General features: G+C 43.9%; 1 protein-coding gene across 2 annotated transcripts in view; it reads left to right on the forward strand.

The window, feature by feature from the left end:
- Positions 1-25,660, forward strand: part of LOC308412921 (zinc finger E-box-binding homeobox 1-like) — an 80,838-nt gene that overhangs the window by 48,463 nt on the left and 6,715 nt on the right. For both annotated transcript variants that reach the window (XM_080907615.1, XM_080907616.1), the window contains exons 2-6: positions 2,448-2,633; positions 20,077-20,229; positions 21,225-21,427; positions 21,808-21,934; positions 23,230-25,025. In XM_080907615.1, the coding sequence (XP_080763741.1) occupies positions 2,448-2,633; positions 20,077-20,229; positions 21,225-21,427; positions 21,808-21,934; positions 23,230-25,025 (2,465 nt within the window). The remainder of the gene's footprint in view (positions 1-2,447; positions 2,634-20,076; positions 20,230-21,224; positions 21,428-21,807; positions 21,935-23,229; positions 25,026-25,660) is intronic.

Consider the following 25,660-nt stretch of genomic DNA (forward strand, 5'->3'; position numbering starts at 1 on the left):
GACTAGAAAAATCAACCGAGCGTGACCGAAGAGAAAACAGATGATGGTTCCAATGCCGGAGAGATTGTCGAACGGAAGAGCCATAGAAGTTCCGTAGTGTGAAGGTATTTCGGCTATTTCAAGTCTGACAAAAAACAGAGTAGCGTGCACTGTAAATTGTGCCGAAAACAAGTCTGGAAATACAATAAACTGGTGCATGCGTCACACTGTGCGCCACGTTATTGTTTCGGTGAAATGAATTTCTACAATACTGTTAATTCTACTCTCTGCAGTGTTTAAATGCTTACATATACACAGTTACTGTCCGTCCACACATACGACTCGGTTCTGCTTCTATGCCCCAGCTTTGTTTACTTTTTCCCACCGAGGCTTCTAGACTTCTGATTGGCCAACATTTCTGCACGGTTAGGAATCTAGCGCCACCTGCTGCTTTGGCATGTTCATAGCAGCGTTTTCCTTCATTTCTGCCTTTATGTGTGGACGGGATTCTTTTTTAAAACGAAAACGGAAAATCTCTGTTTTCAAAAATACCCGTGTACGTGTGGACGTAGCCTCAGTCTCTGACTGGAAGCGCTAATTCGTCATTCGGCTTTTGTCAGACTAAAGTAACTGTTAAAACTGTTTGAAAAGCTCAGCTATACAACAAGGAGAGATTGAGAATTTCCTTTTAGTTCTCAGTTTATTTGATATTGACAAAGGTTAGTCAGTTTTGTCTGTTCTTCTGTAAAACAAACTAAGATTTATTTTTAGAATTAATATTTTGTTTCTAAGTGGATTTGACAATTTAGTCTGTTTCATTTGTTCTATTTTGAAACTTAAACGCTTTAGCGGCTGCCTTTTGTGTAGTTTGCAATATTTGCCTTTATTTATCTGAAAAAGTCTCATGTTCCTTAAGTACATCTACCCTGTTGAACTTATTATGAGAAATAAATATTTAAATCAAAACAAGCTGCTGATTATTTCACATTTTACTTGTGAGCAACGGCACATTTAAATCTTACAAATATAGTTATTTGGCTTATATCGTGATAGATATCGTTATCGCCTGAAATGAAAAAAATCTCATATCGCCCAGCTCTAGGTGCTGCTATAGCTTACCTGGTTGAGCAGGTGACCCACATACACTGAGGCAGAGAGGCTGCAGGGGCCAGGGTTTGATTTTGCCTCAGACAGTTTCCTGCATGCGAGTCCCCCTTGTTCCCTCCCTTGTGTCTAATTCAATAAATGCTAAAAACAAAAGAGTGAACAGACAAGAAAATACAGCATATTCTTCAGAGGCAGAGTCAGGGTTTCATATCAGGGAGTGATGCGTTTCCTGCTGGATAGCAGGGTTAAGCTGGGCATACACTGTGTGATTTTTTTCAGTCGCGTTAACCAGCTTCTGCTCAAACTGCACGATTGACTCGCGGGGGTTAGAAGTTCGTAGGTCACGATGCAGGGTCTCACACTATACGGCCCGATGCTCTGATGCGACCTGAGTGCTCACACTGTGCGTCCATAAAATGAAGGTTATAACAGAAATTCTGTCGCTCGCTCTCCCTCTCTGTCTTTCACTCACACAGACACGCACACCACCACCATCAACTTTGCTAAATTGCTAATGAAAAACATTGATCAGGCAGCAGTCTAGATCCAGCTATTTTCACGGTTGTTGTGGTCGTGATCATTTTGTGAGGCCACATGGAAAAGGCTCGGATGAGCTTGCCATAGTTCTACAAGTTGTGCCTCCATCGCTTGTGTCCAGATCACACGCTGCACTGCCGTGCTACTCCGTCTTTTTCGCTGACATTTGTGTTTGCGCGTGCGCAGTGTGAGAAGCTGCGCTGACAGCCTCACGACGGTCGCGAGGGTTTGAAATCCCCTGCGACCAAGCGATTGATGATTGGGAGCTGGTCGTGAGGTGTTAATCGATTCTCGTTACCCCACGTATACTACACGATGCACGACGCACGATGAAGGCCAAAATCGGGCCGATCGCCAAAACGGTCGCACGACTCAAAAATCGGCTCAAAATGGGCCAAAAATCGCAGTGTAAGCCCAGCATTATGTATATACAGGATCACAGGTGCTTGCAGTACAAATGAAGTAGATGATTTAATGTCAGCATGGCCTGTTATGTATTTTTGCAACACATACATTTCAACTTTCTGTTTTGTTACACACAAACTAGAAGCATAAGTTGAATTCAAGAAGTTTCTTTTATGATGTGAAATGTACGAATGGGAGACATTAAGGGGGCACATAGAGGCTTTTTCCCCATGCAGCTCAGATGCTAATCACACTGAAGTTAATTGCCTTTATTCTGTTCACCACATGTGAATCAAACACTGATTACAGCAACAGGGTGCTGGCTTTTCAGTGCTGGGGTTGAGAACGAGTTGTTTATGTGGTTATCAAGTGGTTACATCATTTCAAAACACTAAATCTTTTTTTTTCCTTCCTTGCAGTGACAAACTTCAACAATGGCTTGGAGGCCAGCTCAGACTCCGATGACGAGGACAAGCTACACATTGTGGAGGAGGACAGCCTGCAGGAGCCTGAGGTTACAGATGCTGATGGAACCACATCGCTGGACAGCCATGACCATGACGCCACCGTAACAGTATTACCCCACAACGGGTCCTGGAATGGAGGTGAGGCACGAGCCATGAGGAATGTGTGTTTAGCACAGCAACAGGTGCTTTTCAGGGTGTTTTCACACCTGCAGTGTTTAGTTTCTTTGAATCAAACTCGGGTGCGGACCAAAACAACTGCATCGAGACCTTTTGGAGGATGTGGCGGAGGATGTAGGTGTAGCGGTTCTTTAATAATGTGAATGTGATCTGAACCAGCTACCACATGTACGTCGCAAGTTTAAGGTAAAAAACTTCCTGTAGCTTTGTATGCTTTGTTTTTTGCGATGCAGAAAGGTATTATATATCTGTACGGGCTAAAATAGCTCTAAGATTAATATAAGTTCTCCACCTTATTTCTGTTTACTTTTGTTGCTCTGACCCCAGACACATCTGGCCAGTGAGCGCACTGAACATTCTCACGTGGTTTGTAGTGACGCATTTTTGTTTGCTTAGAGTTTATTTGGGTTTTAGAAGCCAAATGATGGGGAAAAGCTGGAAAAAAGTTATAAACTGATTCGGACTAGAGTAAACAAACTATTAGTATGTAGGTGAGATTAAACACAGGTACCAGGTCCAAAGTGTTTCTAGGAGCCACTTAGCAGCCATCTTCAAAAACCTCTGATTAGATAATTTAGATAATACATTAAAAAACCTTTTATTTCATTGGTCACTGCATTTTTTTCAGTTCACTCTCTGATTGGCATTTCTTTCTCTCATAATTTCTCTGTTTATATTTATATATCTTAAGACTAGGCCTTTAAGACTGATCTTATTATCTTTTAATCTGGGACAGTTTCCTGGGCATGCTTGCGCTTTCTTAGCATCTCATCCAGGAGATGCTCGCTACACCCACGGGCTTATACAAGCTGTTTCCACACAGATGTGTAGCACTTCACGGGAAATACGTTAGACGTTTACTCAGCTGTATCTTGGTAAGAGTAGTTCATGGTGGTTTCAGTATAATTCTCTGTAATTCATGCAGCCTTTCTGCAGAATTGAATCAACAAATCTTGACCCCAAATGCCTTGTGTCATGAATCGCTGTGCGGCAGGCAGGAGTTGGACCCAAAATGCAGGACTCACAGACTCGGGGAGGTGAACTCAAAACACAGCTTTATTTGCTGGTAGAACAAACATACAAACTAGACTAAACTGGGAAACCATAAACTAAGAACTTACAGCGAGACACAGGGAGATCCACACACAGCATGAGGGACGACGTCACGCCGAACAGAGGGAGACGCAGACAGAAATACACAGAGGGTAAACGAGGAAAGTTTGAACACACGGGGAACACAGGTGACACTGATAATCATAACGAGACAGGGCGGGGTGAACTGAACATGACATGTACGGGCGTGAGAGTCACAAAGTAAACAGGAAGTGCACAGAGGTTCAGACAGGAGGAGAGAGAGCACGGGGAAAACACAGACATAACGGGCTGGGGAAACATGAAACAACCACAAAGGGAGACGAGGGCTCATAAATACACAGGGCACACGGGGGGGGGGGGAGAGAGAGAGCACGGGGAGAACTTGGACATAATGGGCAGGGGAAACATGGAATAAAACATAAGGAGAGACGAGGGCTCACAGATACACAGAGGGGCACACAGGGGTAAAAGCCATGAAGGGAAAACACTTAGGGAACAACACAACAGGGCAACTCAGAAAACATGGCCTAAATAAGGAACAAAATACAAACATACAAGAAAACTAAGAACACTGGGCCATGTTGGCCCAGGACCATGACAGTACCCCCCCCTCAAGGGCTGGCTCCCGACAGCCCAAACCCGAAAAAACAAAAACAGAAAACAACCCACCCAGGGCGGGAGGCGGGGGACCAGGACGGAGGGACCAGAACGGGAAACAAAAACAAACAACAGAAAACACAGGAGCACATGACTATAGTCCAAATAAGGTTCAGGGGGCCGACCCAGAGCCCACAGGCACAAGAGTTCACGGGTCACACGGTCGGGGGGCCGACCAGGTGGGTGGCACAGGTGACAGAGCTGGTCCGGAGGCCGGCCGTGCGGAAGGCAGCGGCGATGGCGAAGGGGGGGACGACGACGGAGCAGTTCAGGGGGCCGACCGCGCGGAAGGCAGCGGCGGCGGCGAAGGAGACGACGGAGCAGTTCAGGGGGCCGACCGCGCGGAAGGCAGCGGCGGCCCTCCAGTCTCAGGCGTGCTGGCCATGGCCTGGTGGGCACAGGACCAGACGAGGCAGGACCAGACGAGGCAGGACCAGACGAGGCAGGACCAGACGAGGCAGGACCAGACGGTGGCGATGCGGGGGCCGGACCAGGCGAAGCACAGGCTGAGGCCGGACCAGACGAGGACGAAGACTCTGAGGCCGGACCAGACGAGGACGAAGACTCTGAGGCCGGACCAGACGAGGTTGCAGAGGCTGAGACCGGACCAGGCGTAGCAGAAGCAGAGGCTGAGACCGGACCAGGCGTAGCAGAAGCACAGGCGGATGCAGCCGGACCAGGCGACGACGAGGCGGTCGCAGGTGGCGGCTGGACAGGCTCCTCGGGCCCTCCAGCTGATGCGGCGTGAGGCTGAACGGGCCCCTCGGACCCTCCAGCGGAGACAGGAGGCTGAACGGGCCCCTCGGACCCTCCAGCGGAGACAGGAGGCTGAACGGGCCCCTCGGACCCTCCAGCGGAGACAGGAGGCTGAACGGGCCCCTCGGACCCTCCAGCTGACGAGGCGTGAGGCTGGACAGGCCCCTCGGACCCTCCAGCGGAGACAGGAGGCTGAACGGGCCCCTCGGACCCTCCAGCGGAGACGGGTGGCTGAACGGGCCCCTCGGACCCTCCAGCGGAGACGGGTGGCTGAACGGGCCCCTCGGACCCTCCAGCGGAGACGAGGAGGTGCTGGCTGGGCTCACTGGAACCCCCAGCGGACGAGGTAGATGGCGACACGGGAGCCGCGGAGTGCTGGATGAGCTCATCCGAGCTTCCAGCAGGAGCCGATGTAGAGCCAGAGAGAATTGGGACCCCGGGCTCAACGTTAAGCTGGCTAGAAAACTGCACTGCTACGGGGAACTGGGCCAAAGGTTCAGGTGCGAGCTGAGCTGCTGGACACACGGGGACCTGAGCTGCTGGACACACGGGGACCTGAGCTGCTAACGGTGGAGAAGTAAACGACTGCACAGGGGACTGAACTGATGTCTGTAGTAACGGTGGTGGTGAGAGTGGAGTAGGTGGTGGAGTTAATGACTTCACAGGGGAATGAACTAGAGGTAGTGACGGTTGTGGTGCTGGTGGTTGAGTGGGTGACTGTGCTAAAGGAGGCTGCACTGGGGACACTGGAGACTGCACTGGGGAAAGCAGGGCTGCAGGAGGCTGCACTGGGGACACTGGAGACTGCACTGGGGACACTGGAGACTGCACTGGGGACACTGGAGACTGCACTGGGGAAAGCAGAGCTGCAGGAGACTGCGCTAGAGACTGCAGTGATGGTTGTAGTGGAGGTGTGACGGGTGGAGGAGTGGCTGAAGTGGCTGCGGGTCGGGCGGCTAATGGCTCGGCTACAGAGTGCCTTAATGGCAGGGCTATGGGTTGAATGACTGACTGAGTAGCAGCCTGAATGGCTGGGTGTAGTGACGGTTGTGGTGGAAGAGAAACAGGTGGTAGTGTGGATGATGGAGCTAAGGGCGACTGAGTGGCAGACCGAACTGATGACTGAAGCGATGGTAGAGGTGAAAATGGAGCTTGTGGTGGAGTTAATGACTGTGCTAGCGGGGACACAGGAGACACAGCTTGTAGCTGGGCAGCTAAGAGAGCTTCAGGAGGCTGGGCAGCTAAGAGAGCTTCAGGAGGCTGGGCAGCTAATAAACTGTTCACATTACCATCCGTAGCACAAAACACAACCCCTGAACGAATAGTCCCACGGTTCGACACAGAAAAAGAGTCCTTATTCACCACAGCCGGCGATGTAAAAGTCCGAACGTCCGGCTGTGGGGTGGCGCGCCCGCGGCGTGATCGACGTTTCTTCCCCGCAGATGGCTCCAAAGGGCCGGGAAAAACCACATCCGGCCGGTGAAACTGACGCGGCTGCTCCAGGGTGGCTGTTGTCTGTTGCTGCTGGGCCAAGTCTGATATTTCCCGAGTTCGCGCCGCCTCCCGGGCTTCATTCAAATTGGCCAATAAGTCCAAACATCCTCTGACCTGGCGGAGATGAGAATTTCCTTTGAGGATTGCTTCGATAGCATTTATCCCCACAATCTTTGCCCTTGTATTGGAAGTGTGGGTTATCCACTCGACTAGGCGTTGGACACGTATCAGATCGCTCTCCCCGGGTAAGTCTGCTGGGTCCATGTTGTGGTGACGTCGTACTGTCATGAATCGCTGTGCGGCAGGCAGGAGTTGGACCCAAAATGCAGGACTCACAGACTCGGGGAGGTGAACTCAAAACACAGCTTTATTTGCTGGTAGAACAAACATACAAACTAGACTAAACTGGGAAACCATAAACTAAGAACTCACAGTGAGACACAGGGAGATCCACACACAGCATGAGGGACGACGTCACGCCGAACAGAGGGAGACGCAGACAGAAATACACAGAGGGTTAACGAGGAAAGTTTGAACACACGGGGAACACAGGTGACACTGATAATCATAACGAGACAGGGCGGGGTGAACTGAACATGACATGTACGGGCGTGAGAGTCACAAAGTAAACAGGAAGTGCACAGAGGTTCAGACAGGAGGAGAGAGAGCACGGGGAAAACACAGACATAACGGGCTGGGGAAACATGAAACAACCACAAAGGGAGATGAGGGCTCATAAATACACAGGGCACACAGGGGGGGGGAGAGAGAGCACGGGGAGAACTTGGACATAATGGGCAGGGGAAACATGGAATAAAACATAAGGAGAGACGAGGGCTCACAGATACACAGAGGGGCACACAGGGGGTAAAAGCCATGAAGGGAAAACACTTAGGGAACAACACAACAGGGCAACTCAGAAAACATGGCCTAAATAAGGAACAAAATACAAACATACAAGAAAACTAAGAACACTGGGCCAACATGGCCCAGGACCATGACACCTTGAAGTCAATTATCACACTGGAGGGTAACAGCCAGTATTTTTCACAAAAATGTCCTTAGGGCTGGCATGTGTAATTTGTCCTTATTGCTGTTGTAAGTGAAGCTTAAAAGGTGCATTAATACAGCAACGGGTCCGCTCAGTACTCATATTTATGTAATCAAGTGTTGGCTTCTGTGTTTCAGGAGATACTGTATATTAGCGCAGGTGGGGAGATTACCCACCCAACTGTTAGCAAGTAAATCCAAATCAGAGCAGCAGTAGCGTTATGTTCACTGACTTTGTTGTGGATCATTGTGGAGAAGAACTGTACTAACTTAAGCACATACGTAGTGCTTTTATTGAATTAAGTGATCTGAAGGGGGCACACACATGAACACAGGAACCAAGCAACCTGCATGCGGTGCTGGTGGGTGTAAAATCTGGAGGCATGAGTCAGCTGAACACGATCACAGCTCAGTGTGGTGTGCCTTTTTCAGATCAGAAGAGAAGTAAAGAGTAGTAAAGAGTAACCAGAAACCAAGAATTTATAGCAGCGAGAGAGAGGATGCAAATGAGGAAAGAGATATATAAATAAGGAGGGGAAGTAAGCTCGTCTGAGGAATAGACATGTTTCTGTAACGCCCTCATTAATCCTTAATCTAGCCGGCAGTCTTGCAGAGGTTTCTCTCTATAATCTCCAGTTCTCACATCCAGCAAACTTTAATAAATCCCATCTACTCCCTAACTGGCAAAGATTCCTTTTAATAATACAATGCTCTGCCTAAGGGCGGGTCTTTACATGCAGTTTATGCTGCATCTTCTGTGCTTGAACATTTTTGTCAGTGCCAGTAATACTTAAAGCAACATCTTATTCCTACATTTTTCTGTAACCTTACCTTACCTTCTGTAAGATTGACCCTTTGCGTTTTAACATTTTCACTTATTAACTTGTTACGTATAATACAGATAAGTGGTAACCATTTCCATATGCTGCTTTACACACGGCATGCCGCATAGTGTAAACACAGTAGATGCTCACATGTGATTTCAGCTGAGATTAAAGTGACGGCTGGTGAAGTGAGACTCAGAGGGAAACTCTAACCCAGTCGGAGATTTTCAGAATGTTTTGCTATGCTGATAAATGGTGTTGATTGCAAGTAGATCAATTGTAAATGGTAAATGGTAAATGGCCTGCATTTGTATAGCGCTTTACTCAGTCCATAAGGACCCCAAAGCGCTTTACACTACATTCAGTCATTCACCCATTCACACACACATTCACACACACATTCACACACTGGCAATGGCAAGCTACATTGTAGCCACAGCTGCCCTGGGGCGCACTGACAGAGGCGAGGCGCCACCAGGCCCTCTGACCACCACCAGTAGGCAAACATGGGGTAGTCTCTTGCCCAGGGATATTTGGCATGCAGCCAACCAATGTGGTAATAATATTAGGGATGAGTTTTCAGATGTTTAATCAGTCATTTCTTGAAGAAAGTCTGCTGTATTTCAAGCTTTGCACATCAACTTGTTCTTTGCTTTAGCATCTAAAATGTGGAAAATACCTAAAAAAAAAAACCCTACGAGGGTTTTTAGGTCTACCGGCCAATCTAGTGAGTTGTGAGAATTTCAGGTTAACTGTCCAAAATAATCTAGGGAGCTTGGAAAGAAAAGCGACTGGACTGGAGTGTGATGTGTGTTTGTATGGATCTTAATGTAATTAACTAACAGAAGTTCAAAGCAACAAGCAACTATATAAAATATAAACTTTACCGCTCTGTGCATTCAATCACAAGATTACAATTTCCTGCAGCATTATTCTCTTGTGTTGTTTGGAACTGTGTTGGGTTTTTCTGTTTCTGTTTTTTATTTTCTTTATAGATCTGATAATGTCTCTGATTGGAGTTGGTGGCGCTCGGGGATATTTTTTTGCAGAAGGATCATATGACCTGTGAAATGCCCCGTTTTATGTGAGCACGCACAGAGCCTGAGGCAGAAAGTCCGGTTTAGAAAAGGACGTTAATAACCACCACCGTCATACCCATTATCTCCAACTGGGGTTTCAAGTTTTTTAATCCAGCAAAGGGAAAGAAAACCTGGTTGTGTTGAGCTTTGTTCATAGAATACCCCTCAGAACAGCAACTAAGCTCTAAAAAAGTGTTTTATGGAGCACAGGCACACCGGGACCAAGTGTTGCTGATTGTTACAAGCCACACATCGTCTCCAATTCCTACAAGAATAGCATCAGCACAAACAAGGAGCTGTACTGGCACATTTTCAACCATTTTCTAGTAGTACTAACAAAGAAGATCCTTACTTACTAACCTTTGTGCCATCTCATTTTGACAGATGCAAAATAAATTCTGTCAGTGTGTATTTAATGCTTTTTTTTTTAGCTTAAGTGATCAAATCTTGAAATCTGAGCAGATTCATGCATTTTTTGCTTGAAAACAGACTGTGTCCTTGGACTGCACCTTGAAATCAGAATAGAATAGAATTCAACTTTATTGTCATTGCACATGCACAGGTACAGGGCAACGAAATGCAGTTTGCATCCATCCAGAAGTGCTTTAGTGATATAGATATATTACAATATATATTAGCAATAGTATAGATATGTAAGTATATTACAGAAATGGTATATTACAAAAATCAAATAGAAATGGTGCAAATATGCACCTGTAACTGCATGCAGAGACCTTAAATGTTACACCTTGCAGTTTTGTAATTAGCCTTGGAGAGATACATTGAATTTTACCTTTACGGACATAGGTGGATTTTTATGGTACCATTGTTTCTGACGGTGTACAACCCACATGTACAAGCTAACCAATCAGCATGAGAGCCTGTGTTGCAGATCTGCATGCGTTTTTCCTTCCTTTTTAAATCACAGAGCCTGTGTCCACTAGGTATCCATCACACAATCTGATCTGTTCCAATATTGAGGTTGTACTCCCAAGATTTTATTAGCACCATCTTGCAGTGTGACATGTAGAAAGACAGCCATATTGCTGATAGAGCCCAGTTGTATAAGACTGTTTGTCTGTACATCTCATCTCTCTCTTTGATCGGATTAGTTCATCCTCCTCCAAGCCTCGGGGAACGCCCGTTCGCCCGCCACAGCCAGATGTTCTGCTCTTTCTGTCTCGCACTTGTAGGTCAGCCTGTATGACACCACATCCTAAAGGCTAATCTAACTATGACACACACACACATCCACCAACACATCCACTCTCTCCTCCCTCTGAATCGAATTTCTCCCTCTCTATTCTTCTTTGATAAAACACAGAGACAAGCTTCATCATCCATCATTCCTTGTCATCTTTCTCCTCTGACTGGTGTCTGACTGCTTATCTGTTCTCCAAACAATAAGTGCTCACTGACAGGTGACATGCCAGAAACATCTTGAATTTCTTTCTGGTGACAAAATGTACATTAAAATGTAAAAAAGAGCATTTTTTTTAATATCCTCTCTTGTCATCACTGTGTGTCTATAAATTAGATAAACACTAGACGTAGTGTAAGTGAAAGCCCCGCCCACTGGAGGGGAAAAGAGTTGTTAACAGATATGCTGCAGAGTGCTAAAATACTAATAACATGTTTCAAGGTGGCTCAAAATATTAGTGATGTTCACATATTAGGCTACGTTCACACTGCAGGCGAAAGCGCATCAAATCCAACTTTTTTGACCCTATGCGACCCATACCCGATCATGGTATGACAGTTTGAACAGTACAAATCCGATATTTTCAAATATCACTTTGGTATGTGGTACTGAATCTGATACATATCTGATGTTTCAGAAAATGACTGCTGTTTGAATGGTCATGTCGCATTAAATCCGTCTTTTACGTCACTGACAGACGGCAATTATCAGCGCCGGAGAAGACATCGCGAACGCTTCCTGGTCATCCAGTGAAACTGTTGGGAAGACAACGTTGGAGAAACGTGAACATTTTATTTGTACTGTATAATCGGCAGATTCTGACAGAAATTTCCAACTATCCTTTGAAGCACCGCTCTTCTCTAAAACAGCAATAAGGATCATTATTAGGCCATTTGTAAATAACAAAATAACTTTATAACTTAAAGCAAAATTGGGAAACGTAAAGTCCGAAACAAGTCTTTATATTAAGGCCATCAGTCAAACAATACTGTTTGTTCTGGGTCGAAACAGAGCACGTTGTGTGTGACGTCTTCTTTTGCGCATGCGGGGCGCTTTGAGGGGTCACACAAGAGCGCGTTTGCTGTCACATTTTATTTGTAGTGTGAACAAGCAGACAAAAAAATCGGATTTGAGCATTAAGACCTGCAGTGTGAACGTAGCCTTAGATTTGTCAGTGACAACATTTAGCTTAAGCTAAATAGACAGTCAGGATCTCAGTGTTCTTCCTGCTGATGTGTCACACCTTTCAGTCAGGACTGCTGGAGTAAAGGAAGAAGAATTTTATTTCTTAATTATATTTTAAAGTATGAATCTGTTCCTTCCACATGCATACGAGGACAGCATGAGGCAAGGAGAGATCAGCAAGACCCGCACAGTACAGAGGATATGACACTAGTGACAACAGACATTAACCATGTCAGATACAGCATAAAAAGAAGAGTTGCGATGGTGGTGGGTTGCTAAGTGGCTTGCAGATGCATAGCAAATGTGTGCAGGCAACAACGCCACGTTCCTCATGTCAGACTTTAACAGGCTCTGTCTGTAGGCTCTTGCAGTTGACCCTTTGCTGCATTAATATTCATTAGGAAAGACCAAATTATATAATCACTTAATTCTAATTTAAATATTGTGCTCATTTACATAAATGAATAATTGATTGAATATTATAAAATCAGCTTATCGCTTCAGTTCTACAGTGCTATTTCTATAATTCAAACAACATAAAAACAAGAGATTTGGTTTATATATTAGTGAAATAACAGCTTAATGAGTTCCCTCATTAACACTGCTGACATGGTGTGTGACTGTGTGGAGTTGAGTCAGCTGAACTGCTTGTTGTTTCCCTTTGCAGACAGGGTTTTTGTGCGCTGCACGTCCGCTGGGAACCGCGGAACAGGTTTAGTCATATCATGATGATTCACATCTGATGCAGTCAACAGTTTTGGACCTAAAGTTGCTCATCCATCAACTTCCTGCCGTCCTTCTTCCTACTCCGAAGTTCTGAAGTTTTACCAGCTGCAGGAAGCGCAGACAGAAATAGACTTTCTAGAGACTTTGTGTTTATTTTATTTTTTTAATTGGTTTCCACTCCACGTTCAGGCAGCATGGTAAAGCTCTTTAAAACTCTTTAAACCTCCAGATACCCCGAAGTAAGTACGTTTGCAGGATCAGCGCTTACCCGTGCTCGCACACTTTCAAAAACACACCTCAGGATCCAAACAAAACAGCAAAAGTGTCACAAGCTTTAACGAGCAGAAGCAGAACCAACTCTGCATTCAACAGCCGAAGTTGATTGGCTTGTGTTTACGCCGATTCTCAATGCCCTTTTAATCCTTGATTCCTCTCAAACAGCTCAGCCTACGCAAGCATCTGCCTTCATCTCGACAGCAGTTAGTTACAGCCAAGCAGGAAATACTAAAACCATGGAGACGGCGAGAATGTGACACTCAGAGATATTGCTCTCAAGGCTTGTTTCATTGTTCCTGAATAAAGCCTTACATGGTGTGAGCAGTGCTCATGAGTGCTGCTCACACCATGCTTTATTTCTCTCCCTCTTTCTCTCAGCTCTATCCTTTCTCCTCTGTACTCACTACTTTTCTGCAGTCACTGATCCCTTCTCATTTCTTTGTATTTTTCTGCCAGGCTTTCGTCTTGCTTTCTCTTGCTTTTGTTTCCCTTCTTTTTCGGCTGAGTATCCAACTACAGATATTGTAGGAAAGCCTCCCCACAGTGTTTGAAGTGATAGGTGGTGCTCTGACTTTGGATATTATTAATTATCCATGGAGGTTTTCCTACGCTTGTTGTTGTTCAGTAAACCTCAACTTTTTGGGACAAGCTAAAACTTCTAAGCCTTATTCTCACAATAAACTAGCATGTCAGGTGAAATAATACATTCACTTATTAGCCTGACATCAGAATAGTACATATGATTGTACACCCAGACTACATAGCAAAGTTTAGTAGGTTTGGACTGTTCTTATACAGCAGTTTTCCACTCAAATACTACTACAAGTCACGTTTATACAGGGCTGAATATTCACTGTCTATCTAACTGTCACACATATACTCAGACAGCCCACTCTACCTCCTGACCTGCAGCATGTATATTTATTTAAACAGGTCTGCATCAAATATTCACAGTAGTGCAGGGTTTGATTGGTATTTTAGAGGGCTTTACAGAGAATAATGATGGAAATACATGTGATACTGTTAGCACTGGGCCTGACTTTAAAATTTCCAGGCATACACATTTGTGTTTCTTTCTTTTTTTAAAAAAAATTTTTTTCATGATCACCAGCTTTGACTGTGAGCACAGAAGCAGCACGCACCTTTGTATTCAAAGCTTCTGTTTGAAAAGGGCAGCCAATCAGAGTGATTTCATTTATTTATTAATTTCTGCTAATAAAAAGGTGTGTTTGGTTAGCTAAAACGACTTTTTTAAAATACCTAGATTTGTACACTTTTCTTAATAAAATCGAACTTTTTTCATAGCTTTAGATAAACACTTTGATTAAAGATTGCAATGTGAGAAAAATATGCAGTGCTGAGCAGAGAGAGACTTCATTTATTGACTGAATGTTCTGTTTTTTTCACCTTTGACCGGTCCTGTCAGGTGCCTTTTTGTTGTAATAAGGTAGGATGGTGAACTTGTATATGTAGTTATGCACTAATTCTCTTGACTTCACAGTAAGAAGAGTTTTTAAATAGAATAAATGTGCCATTAACAATTACATTTTACATCTTAAAAATGCTCAGTTTGCAAAACCTTGACAGTTTAAACAAGGAAAGCATCAGCAGAGGTGGTGATAGTAGTAGTAGTAGTAGTAGTAGTATGTTCTTTGGGGTCTTGATATAAATGTATAATATAACGAATTGAATTGACTCGTGCTTTCACGGCAGTACTTGTTATTTTTCAACTGCACCTGCGATAGAAAGCAGCCTGTTCACTCCTTTAGAAAAACATTAACAAACCAGGAAGGAGTTACATATTTAGTGTGTGCAGAGGAGCTCTGACGGTGTTGGAGGGAAGTCATGGAAAAGTCATGAAATGTTGCAGCGCTGTAAGGCCACGGTGGGAACCCTTCAAAGGCTTTGCGTGATATTTTTGGATAGTCTGACTTTGAGTCCTTTCTTTCCTCCCCGTCTGAGGCGAAAGGAGAAAGAACGGAGAGCAGCTGGTGTTGAATTGGTCCTCTGGTGAGAGATTAGTGTGCGCTACTCCCCCTGCAGTCTAGGCCGCACTGCAGCTCCAATCCATCCTGCCTTATAAATTCACCATGGACTCACAGTGACAGGTTCTGGCAAGGTATACGAGTGCTGTGTGCAGAGAGTGCATGTGCCTGTGAATAACTCGGCTGGTGTAAGTATGCAAGTGTATGTGTGTGTTTGCGTGTGTGCGAACCACATGATTTCCTGTTTTCATTCCATTCTGATATTCCACATGTGTGTGTTGCAGGGTCCTGGTTGTCATTACAGCATGTATGTTTTTTGTGAGGCATTAAGAGTAATTGTAGAGTGTGGTGGGAAAATATGCAGAGAGGTGTATCAAGTGAGGGGGGGATTGGAACGAAGGGGTGATGGAGGGAAATAAAGTAAGTGAAGGAGGGAGGGAGATGAAGTTAGATTAAAGAAATTGTGGGGAGGGGAGAGGTTGAGGAAACAAGCAGTTGGTAACGTGGTTGAAGAGAAGGAAGAGGAAGAGACAAAGACAGAAAGGGAGAGGAGGAAGCTAATTTAAAAAGAAAACATGACAATAGAACATGTTTGTTTCTTCTTTTTTGAATGGCAAACGAACAAAGAATAGTATTGCAGCTTAAACCTTTTTAATCCGTAAACATGTGTCTGTTAATCAAGTAGTCGTTTAACAGAAAGTGACATCCTTTCTCAATTAAATCTTTAAGACCTGCAACTTTCTGCAGCTTAGGGACAGTTGGAAATAATCTTATTGTGGCTGTAAAGTTCTCTAAATAATGACTCAGTAAATAAGTAGTCTCAGCTTGCTAAACCTGCCATTTTCCAAACTGTTGTTCGCTTACTCTTTAGCGGGGTCTTTATTTTTGGTAACCTCTGCAAAACCGTTTCAGCCAGAGCCAAATGAAAATACCCAACACTGCACTGCATTTTGTTAACTACCGCCACGAATAGGGGTTCAGCATAGAGCGATATATTTGTTCATCAAATGATCGGAAATAAGATTCTGCCACATATGTTATCAGACTTGTTGCCTTTGCGGTAGGTGGACACATGCTTACATGCATAAGAACGATGCACAAGTCGTTTATGGAAGCTGTGACACTTTTGACTGTTTAATAGTTGAACAATTAGAAAACTGTGAATTGCATCTGATGAATACGACACATTAATCCGGCAGGAACTCGTCAGCTGTTGCAGTCAACCTTGACACAGTATTATAGTAAAAGCCCCCAAAATCATCATGGAAATGGCTTAATGGAGCTGCATTGTGTAACTAGAAGTATTTATGTTTAAAATCAGAGTCAGAGTCGACCTGTGTCCTTGATTTTACTGACACAAAGGTCTGCAGTCAGTCAAGGTCAGCATTTTCACATTCATCCCTGCACTTTCCTAAATGGAGACTGTTTTCAAAGAGCTCGGCTTTCAAATGCCAGGGGGCCAAAATGTGTTTTTAGCTTGCTTAGTGAGGGCATATTCTAGAACGGATTTAAGAGACTCCTCTGCTCTGCTCTTCTTGAAGTCTTTTTCATGTTTTCCTTTTAGTTGAGGTTTCTTTTTTTTCGAGGAGTGAAGTTTTTCCCTTTTTTCATTGAAGAGTTTAAAGACAGACGATGCTGAATGCTGTACATGTTAGTGAGCTACATAAATAAACTGAAGGAAGGACTAAGATAAGGAGAAAATGACGATATAAGAGGCTATAAGAGAAAGGAATGAGCAAAGAGAGGTGGGGAAGGAAGCTTGAAGGGTAGATGAGCGAGTCTCAGAGGGGGAAAAGAGATTTGGAAAGCTTTTGGATGAGATCATGGGAAGTAAAGATCTGTGTGTTTAATATGAGGCTTAACAGGGCTCGGCCTGGGCCCGCCTATTCTTTATAAAGGCGTACACACACACACAGTTCAGCATAGACCCCTCCTTTCTTTTTCTTTTTATGACTGGTTCTGTGATTGCAGATCCTGCTGACTACACACACACGCAGCTGCACCTGTCCCTGACACGGCTCAGCAGGAAGAGGCGTGGCCTTTCCTGCTGATTCTGCCTGCATTTAAAATACTTGAGCACCATGACAACACTGGTCACAGTTTCACCTCACTGCTTTCTCTTATCAGTGTTTTTATACTCAGAAAGTGAAGTAAGCGCTCTGCCTAAGTTCCTCTTCTACTCTTGTTATGATATTTGCACTTAGCACAGCATCCGATCTGATCAAGGGAAGAGCGGCAAGAGTCTTTGTCTCAGAGGGATGAAATCCTGCTTAGAGCAATATGCACACAAAAAATGCTGTAACTGCAAAAAATCAAGAATAAAACCCTGACTGAGCTCTAAAATAAAGAAAATCACTGTATACTGTACAGTATATACTATGCATCCATTTATCAGTGCACTGCTCAAAGGAATATTCAGCCACACACATTCATGCATTTGTATCTTGTCTAAAGTTATTCTACATGCTGACTATAGAAGTCAGGAATCAAACAACTGGCTATTTAAATGAGTAGATAATCTGCTTATTATGCATGCCTTAACATTAGACTCACTTTCACCACTCTACCAGTTTTACAGAGGAGTTTAGTGTACTTGAACAAGTAAATCAGATGGGGCTGGGGGTTAGTGGAAAAATAAATCATGCCATCAGCATTATCTCAGATTGGTGTTGAGACTTCAATTACTTAACGGGGACCTTGTGTTATAAACAGGCGGTGCAGTGTTACTCTGTTTCTTCTGCAGTCTGAAGTGTTATCTGCATGGCTGTCTAGTTTAACTGTATGCTGTGAATGATCGTGGATGGAAAAAATAAGACGAGTGTTGGAAAATGCGTCACAGTCTTCGCATATTTAAGAAAAAAAGGCAAAAAAAAATAGGAATGAGGAAGCCTTTGATCCTAAACTCATTTCTTCAATTAAGTGGCTTGGCCTTCTTTGCCATTTCTTTGATGGTGCTCTGCAAACATTTGAAGTAACAGGTAACAGCAAATTATTACTTGCATTCAGGTCACCATCTTTTCAAAATGCATTTGATATAAAATTGCACGCAGTGCTTTTTTGAAGCACTTGTAGATGCCAAGTTTGCCTGAGCATATTCATTGCTATCTGTTTTGTTCCATGTCGGCTACTTAAGGTTAATTTTAATAGAGGAGTGTGTTTGGTTTAATGAGAGGGAATGTTTGGGTAGAGGACAGACTGTCAGTGTGGTGCCACTGTTACGTCCCTGACTCATTTCCCTCTGAAGTGCCACGTTTGAATCACGCCCAGGGCTGTAATTATTCTTTGTAAGGCTCATTATGGTTGCAGGGAAACATACTGTCTGTGTCTGTGCAGCAAACCAGCTGTTCCAAGTGAACTCAAACATCGCTAACAGTTCAGCTGGCTGTAGCTATAGATGATTAAAGATGTATGAATATTAGCAGGTATGTAGGAAGCAAGGGTTTCTGTTTTTAATATTGTCCTAAGTAACATGACAGTACAGCATCACAGTACGGTTTGGTCTGTCTAATATTTGGCTCCAAATTAATTTTTAAAAGTTCAGTATAATAAGGTTTGATTTTATTTCATCTTAGCAAACAGTATGTGCTGGGACTTTGTAGTAGAGTGTTAATTCTAATTACTTCAAATGTGTTTAGTTTATTTTTCCAATATTTAAATATGATAACATTTACAGAGGTTCATGCTGTATAAACATACAGCATGAACCTCTGTAAATGTTATCATAAAGGTCAGCATTACAGTCGCGTGGCTCAGTTTTTCACTGGTCTGCATACTCACGTCAGAGCTTTCTAATTATGTCCTTACTGCTTCTATATTAATTAGGAGGGTAAGAAGCTATCAAGTGCTTCTAATCAAATGCTCTTGATTAACGGATCATCAGCAAGTGTGACCACTTTGGATACAAGCAGATGTTTTAGCAGTTTGCTGGTCTGAAGCAAATTCATGCCAATGTCAAGATGCAAATAAACAGCAAAAAGCCCAAGAGCTATGTGGCAGACATTGACATCAACCATGCTAACTGAGGTCTGCAAAGTTCTTGACTGTACGGTTAGAGAAACATGAATGTGTATGCTTTTTTGGAGGTTTGCCAAGAGAAAGCCATCCCCTTCTCGTTTACGTTTGCAAAGTTGCATGTGAACAGACCACTCCTGGAACAGTGTCCTTTGGATATACAAGCCCAAGATGGAGATATTTGGCCTGAATGTACAGTGCCACATTGATGAAAGTCAAACACAGCATATCAGCACAAACATCTCATACCAACTGTCAAACACAGTGGTGATCATTTAGGGTGGTTTTACAGCCACGGGACTTCAGCCCCAGCAGTCACTGAGTCAACTCTGTGTACCAAAGAATTCTAGAGCCAAATGTGAGCTCTGTCCAGCAGCTAAAGCTTGGATGAAACTGGGTCATGCAACAGGATGGTCTTATGTACACTACATCGTAATGGCTGAAAAAGAAAAGAATCAAGGGACTCAAAACTCAACCTGAATGATGTAGCAGGAACTTATGAGACCTGTGCATAAACAAATGCCCACAAACCTCAATGAACTGAAGGAATGTTGTAAAAAAGAGTGGGCCCAAATTCCTCCACAATGACGAGAGAGACTGATAAAGTCATACAATAAATGATCCCTTCAAGTTACTGCTGCTAAAACAAGCTGCTCCATAGTTTTCCACAGCATTGTAGCTACAACTTCCCAAATTCAGAATCTTCTGATTTTAGGGATCTCTGAACATTGTTAGCAGAACTAGTCCAGGTTTCTTTAAGAATAATGTTCGGCAGCTATGCCATTTTTAAATTGCCCAACAAATGTTTTTTGAGAATACAAAGTGCACAACGATAGCTCAAGTGATGAGCCCGTTATCAAATCATTTACAAGTTATATGGCGCCCTCTAGTGGTGGTACTTCAAGCATTAGCTCATAGAAGGGATTCCTCACAGAGAAAATAAGTCGTTTAAAATGATTTAAACACAAAGTCATTCAGTCTGTCTGTATCTGTAGTGCTGTCCGTGGTGGATAATTGGGTTCTTTGTATACAGCAACACTAACCTTTGTGCATTTGTGTTTTTAGTGAAGGAGGAGTGTGCATCAGAGGAAGAAGAGGAGGTGGAGAAGGATGCTCTAGTGGAGGAGATTCTCCAGCAGGGAGACACAGCCATCATCTATCCTGAAGCCCCCGAGGACGAGCAGAGTCCGACAGAGACGGGAGGAGCCGATGAAAACGGTAACACGCCAACATCACATATTATACTGAATGTCATGATGCAGATGTTCAGGTATTACTATTGCTGTGTCAAAATTTCAAATTCTTTGATGTCAAGCACTACAAATTTCCAATTTCTTCCTGCTCAGCATTCTGGAGTTCATAGCATGCTATACTCAGCTTAGTACTCACTTCAGAAGTGAGCAGTAAATAAGTGGGATTGTGAATTGTTTGAAAAGCTGACAGGTAAACTAGTTGTTGGGGTGGATAACAAACGGCTGCATTTTCAGAGCTTTTATTTCAAACACTGAAGATCTCAGAACACATTTTCTTGATAATGGACCTCTGAGGTTATAATAAAAGATACAATCAGAAAAGTGAGATATTGTCACACAAATCTGCCATTTACAGTTGAGACACTAAGGTTCAAACTCCAAAGTATAACCACTAAACTCAAGTGTTGAGTGCTCCACTAGCAGCTGGTGAAGTTGAGGATAAAGTTGAGATAGCACAGGTCAAAGAACATTACTTACTTGGAGGAAGCTCTGAATGTTCTGGAGCACAAGAAAGGCATAAATGCTGAAATAATAACAGTAGCTGGCTTGTTATAGCTTTAAGGAAGATTTAAGGGCAAAGACAATAGTAAAACTTATACAGTCTAGAGAGGTTTTATGAAGGGCAGGTTATTCTCAGGCCTTCATACAGAGAGTGGGGAAACTATGTTGTTTATATCCAAAATATTTAGCTTATGTGTTGGACTTAACACAAAAAATGTTTGGGAAAACCAGAGGTAGATGCACAGGAATGTCACTTTTTCCTTCCATCCAGCTGGCTAGTTACTGTATGGAGAGTTGTGGATGCTGGAGAGCAAAGTTAAGGAAATGAGCTAACCAACATCAGAAAGGTGTAGGAGGAGGAGGAGCTGTTAGACTGTCCGACATGCTCTTCATATGAAGTGTAAGAAAAAAAAAAAATCATCATCTATCATCCACGTTTCCCTTTTTCTTCCACCACAGGAACACCTGATTCTTTTTCCCAGTTGCACACTTGCCCCTACTGCTCCCGGGGCTACAAACGCAACGCCTCACTGAAGGAGCACATCAAGTATCGCCACGAGACCAGTGAGGATAACTACAGCTGCTCACACTGCAGCTACACCTTTACCTATCGCTCGCAGCTGGAGAGGCACATGAGCCACCACAGAGGCTCCAGAGAGCAGGTAACACCTCTTAGCATGAGAACCGAAGACGCAATGCGCCAAACTAAGAGCGAAATCAGGTCTGATACGTGAAACTGTTACCCAGACTCAAATCTCTGCCTCAGGATCACTAGGATGAACATTTTGTCATGTTGTTCAACTTTAATTCACTGATATTTCTTTTTCGGTTTTAAAATTTTGTGCACTTTGATTTATTATGCATGAGATTCGGTCTGTTATGTAAGCAAAAACACGTCCCCAGTGCTCCTTTCAAACCTTCGAGCTACAGTTTTCAAAAATGTTAAAGCTTTCACACAGAATTCCTATGAAATATTCATCTGATATTAAAAGAACTGAACGACACAGAAAAATAATAGAGACCTTCTTCTTTTCTGACTCAGCGTCACGTTTCGCAGTCAACAGGAGGATCGGTAGGAACAGGTGGAACTCGCAAGTTCAAGTGTACCGAGTGTTCCAAGGCCTTCAAATACAAACACCACCTGAAGGAGCACCTGCGCATTCACAGCGGTGAGCTGCTGCACACATGCACAGTCTGCTACAACCTGTGTAGCTGTTCCAAACTGCAGGCCTCTAATCATCGAACATTTGTCTGCAATTACTGCATTTACAACTGACTAATAATTTTCATTAAATGTACACATTAACCGACTGAAAATTTTAGGTTGTTTTTTCGTTCGTGTATTTAATTGGCACTGTGTATGTTAATGGACACCAGATTTCAGGTGTTCCATTAAAGCTGGTTAATATAGAGCATTTCCTTAGTGCACTTGGTAAGCTATGTCAATAACATAAGGCCTGGATGCCAGAATTGGCTCAGAATGGGCTGCTGGACGGCTTTGGAAAACATGTAGGAGGACAAACAAGTTTTACAGCTTTCCCTGCTGATAAAGTTCCCCCACAGCCATATATACTACAAAGAAAATATTTAAGTAAGAGTTAAACAGTTAAATTACAGAAAAATTTAGTTTAAAAAAAAAGACCATTTTCATCAATCAACCAAATCTTTATGTTTTATAAATACAGGACAGCCTGGGCAGTGAATTTCATTGTGTAGAAAAACTGAGAAGTGGTGTTAAAATTGCACTTCTTTATCTTATATTAAGATATCTCAGGGGTTACATGTGTAGTTAAACGTCTTTACATTGACAGAAAGTGACGTTTCACTCGTCCGGCCCACTTAAGATCAGAGTGGGCTGTGTGTGGGCCTCGATGAGTTTGGCATCCCTGCTGTAGACACACTAATGCAGTTTGTCCAAATATGACATCATGAGGCCTCTAGTGCAAAATTGGTCAGTACATTTTTTTTAATAAAGTCTCATAAAAGTGCTTGTTTTATCAGTCGGGGGCTTTAAAGCTTTTTTGAATCTGTGCTGCTGTTTAACGCTTTTTACCCCATCCCTGTTTCTTCAAAAGGGAACATAGGAATGTGTTTTGATGAATTGATCTAGTTAAATGAAGGTTGCACTGACCTACTGCATCATCTTTTGCTACAGATTGGTAATGGGTGTCCACTCCAGTTGCCATACCAAAGGAAGTTTAAATGCCCTGCTTTCCTTAAAGAAGGAAGTTAATACCCTTTACATATAACAAGTATTTTTAAATGGTTTTATGGCCGGAGTGACCAAACTCTGTTTTTCTGCTGTAATGAATCAATTTGTCAATTCTGTAAGTTGGGCTCAGTATCAAATCCCAACACTTTTCAAAATAAGTTACTAAAAATTTGAATTGTTTTTGGTTTTTCATGTTTCGAATCTTCTCTTTGAAAGTTTTGTCATTTCTTTCTCGCTCTCTGATACTTTTAGGTGAGAAACCATACGAATGCTCAAACTGCAAGAAGCGGTTCTCCCACTCAGGCTCCTACAGCTCGCACATCAGTAGCAAAAAGTGTGTGGGTGCTACACCCCCCAACGGTGTTGCTCGAACATCGATTAAGTCCCCCCCAGCCCCTGCACAGACGAGACCTGTTGTGATCGCTCCAGCTCGTGTGGTTCTTAAAGACAAGACTGAAAGCAAACCCCTCCAGGAGCAGCTGCCTGTCACCCAGATCAAATCAGAACCTGTGGAAATTGAGTGCAAGCCTGTGACGGCGGCACCGGCAACTTCAGCCGGCAGTAACGGCGTGGTGAACGGAGGAACAGCACAGCCGATTGTGGTCCCAGCTGCAACCCTGCCTCAGGGTGTGGCTATGGTTGTACCAACAGTAGGTCTGATGTCACCCATCAGTATCAATCTTAATGACTTGCAGAATGTGCTCAAGGTGGCGATGGATGGAAATGTGCTCAGGCAGGTGCTGGGTTCAGCCAATGGGGTGGTGACGCAGGGGAAGCAGGGAATTGTGGTCCAGCAGCCGCAGCAACAGATCATCAGCCTTCCTGCCTTCGTGGATCACGACGGTACCACGAAGATCATCATCAACTACAGCATTAGCCCTGCTGCTGCCACAACTGCCACCGCCCAGCCTACACCGCTTGTTGTCAAAAATAACCCTACTCTGCCTCCCACTATCACGACTGTGGATGCTGCAGCTCCCACTCCAACCACAACAACTAAACCCCAAACCCAAGAGGCGGCCGACCTTACGATTATCAAGAAAGAACCGGAAACAGTCCCCATCGCAGATGTGGAGAAGGAGGCATCCACGCAGACAGAAAAGGCAACCGATAAAACTTCAGAAGCAGCTCAGAAGCCAAAGCCCAACAGCACCAGTACATGTTTACTTTGCGATGACTGTCCTGACAATCTGGAGGCGCTGCATCTCCTCCAGCATCGCAAAGCAGCCAACGGAGAGGCCGTCGACTCTGCTGCTTTGGACCCGTCTTTCGCCGCCTTGCTAAACGAGGCAGGGGTGACCCTGGAGGAGCCGCCTGTCGTCGATCTCCTCTCACTTCTTAAGACATACTTTGCCTCCAACGCCAATCCCAGTGATGAGGAGCTGACAAAGATCTCAGAGTCTGTCAGTATCCCAGTGGATGTGGTTAGAAAGTGGTTTATGAAGATGAACTCGGGGAAAAGTGTGAGCAAGCGCCACAATGATGCAACCGCAGTTTCTAAAGACACTGAAGCCACAAATTCCAGCTCAGAGGTCACTGTGAATCAGAATGAAAAGGAAGAAGAAGACAATACAATCAAGGAGGTATCCAACAAAGCCTCGTCAGACTCTCGCAGCGCCTCCCCATCAGACTCTGAATCACTCAACAACGAGGACCTTGTCATCGTTAAAAGTGAACCAGAAGACCCGGAAGCTTCTGACTCCCAGGCGGAACCTCTGGACCTCTCTCTTCCTAAACAGATCGCAACAGAATCGGAAAACAAAATGACTACACCTCCCGCCAAGCAGCAAGAACAGCCTCTGAACCTGACCTGCTTAAGGAAGGAGGAGCTCGAGGGTCGAACCATCTATGTGACCACACCTCAGACCGGAAGACCTGTTAACATCGTCACTGCCGCACAGCTTCCTACCTTAGTTGCCATCGCTGGTCAGGGCTGCCTCAACACCACCACGAAGCGCACCATCCTCATCCCCCAGCTCACATATACCTACGCCACTACAGCTGGCAACGCCACTGGAGCAAAGACTGTTGTTCTCAATGGTCATAAGGTTAGTAATGCAAAACAGTTACTTCTTTTTTATTTATACAATGTGATTATTTTTTCTTATTATAAAAGGTTTTATATCTTTTATTTGATCACTGTGTGATCACCAGTCACCAGGAACTAGCAACTCAAATGAATGGATTTGAATTAATTTGCTTGTGCTGAATAACTGAGAAAGAACTGAAACTTTTCAAGTCACATTATGAAAGTACTTTGAGAGCGAGACATAGCTGCTTGTGTAGTCTGTCATCCAACATCAGAATAAATGGGAAGCTGATCATTGCGGCGAGTGATAACAAAGTTATATGTAAAAAAAGTTAGCAAGAGGTTTCTAATTAGAGCTCTGTTTGATTCCCTAAAGTGAATGGTTGTCATGCACGCCTACTTTGAAGTACTGAAGCAAAGAGTATGTGTCTATTTGTACCGAGACAAATTCAGTACCTGGAGAGTCGACTATACATAAGTCTTAATTACAAAAAAACCCCAAAAACACTGAAGTGGAAGAGGTATAAAAACCTTGTTGTTGCAGCTTGCAGTTTTTATTGGTTAGTTAGTTCTTCAAATTTCTATACGACTTTCCCAGGGCCTAACTTGACACTGCACTATTTGTTTTATGTAACTAAAATTTTCCCCTTTAAC

This window comes from Rhamphochromis sp. 'chilingali', assembly GCF_963969265.1.
Source record: "Rhamphochromis sp. 'chilingali' genome assembly, chromosome: 16".
NCBI classification, from domain to species: domain Eukaryota; kingdom Metazoa; phylum Chordata; class Actinopteri; order Cichliformes; family Cichlidae; genus Rhamphochromis; species Rhamphochromis sp. 'chilingali'.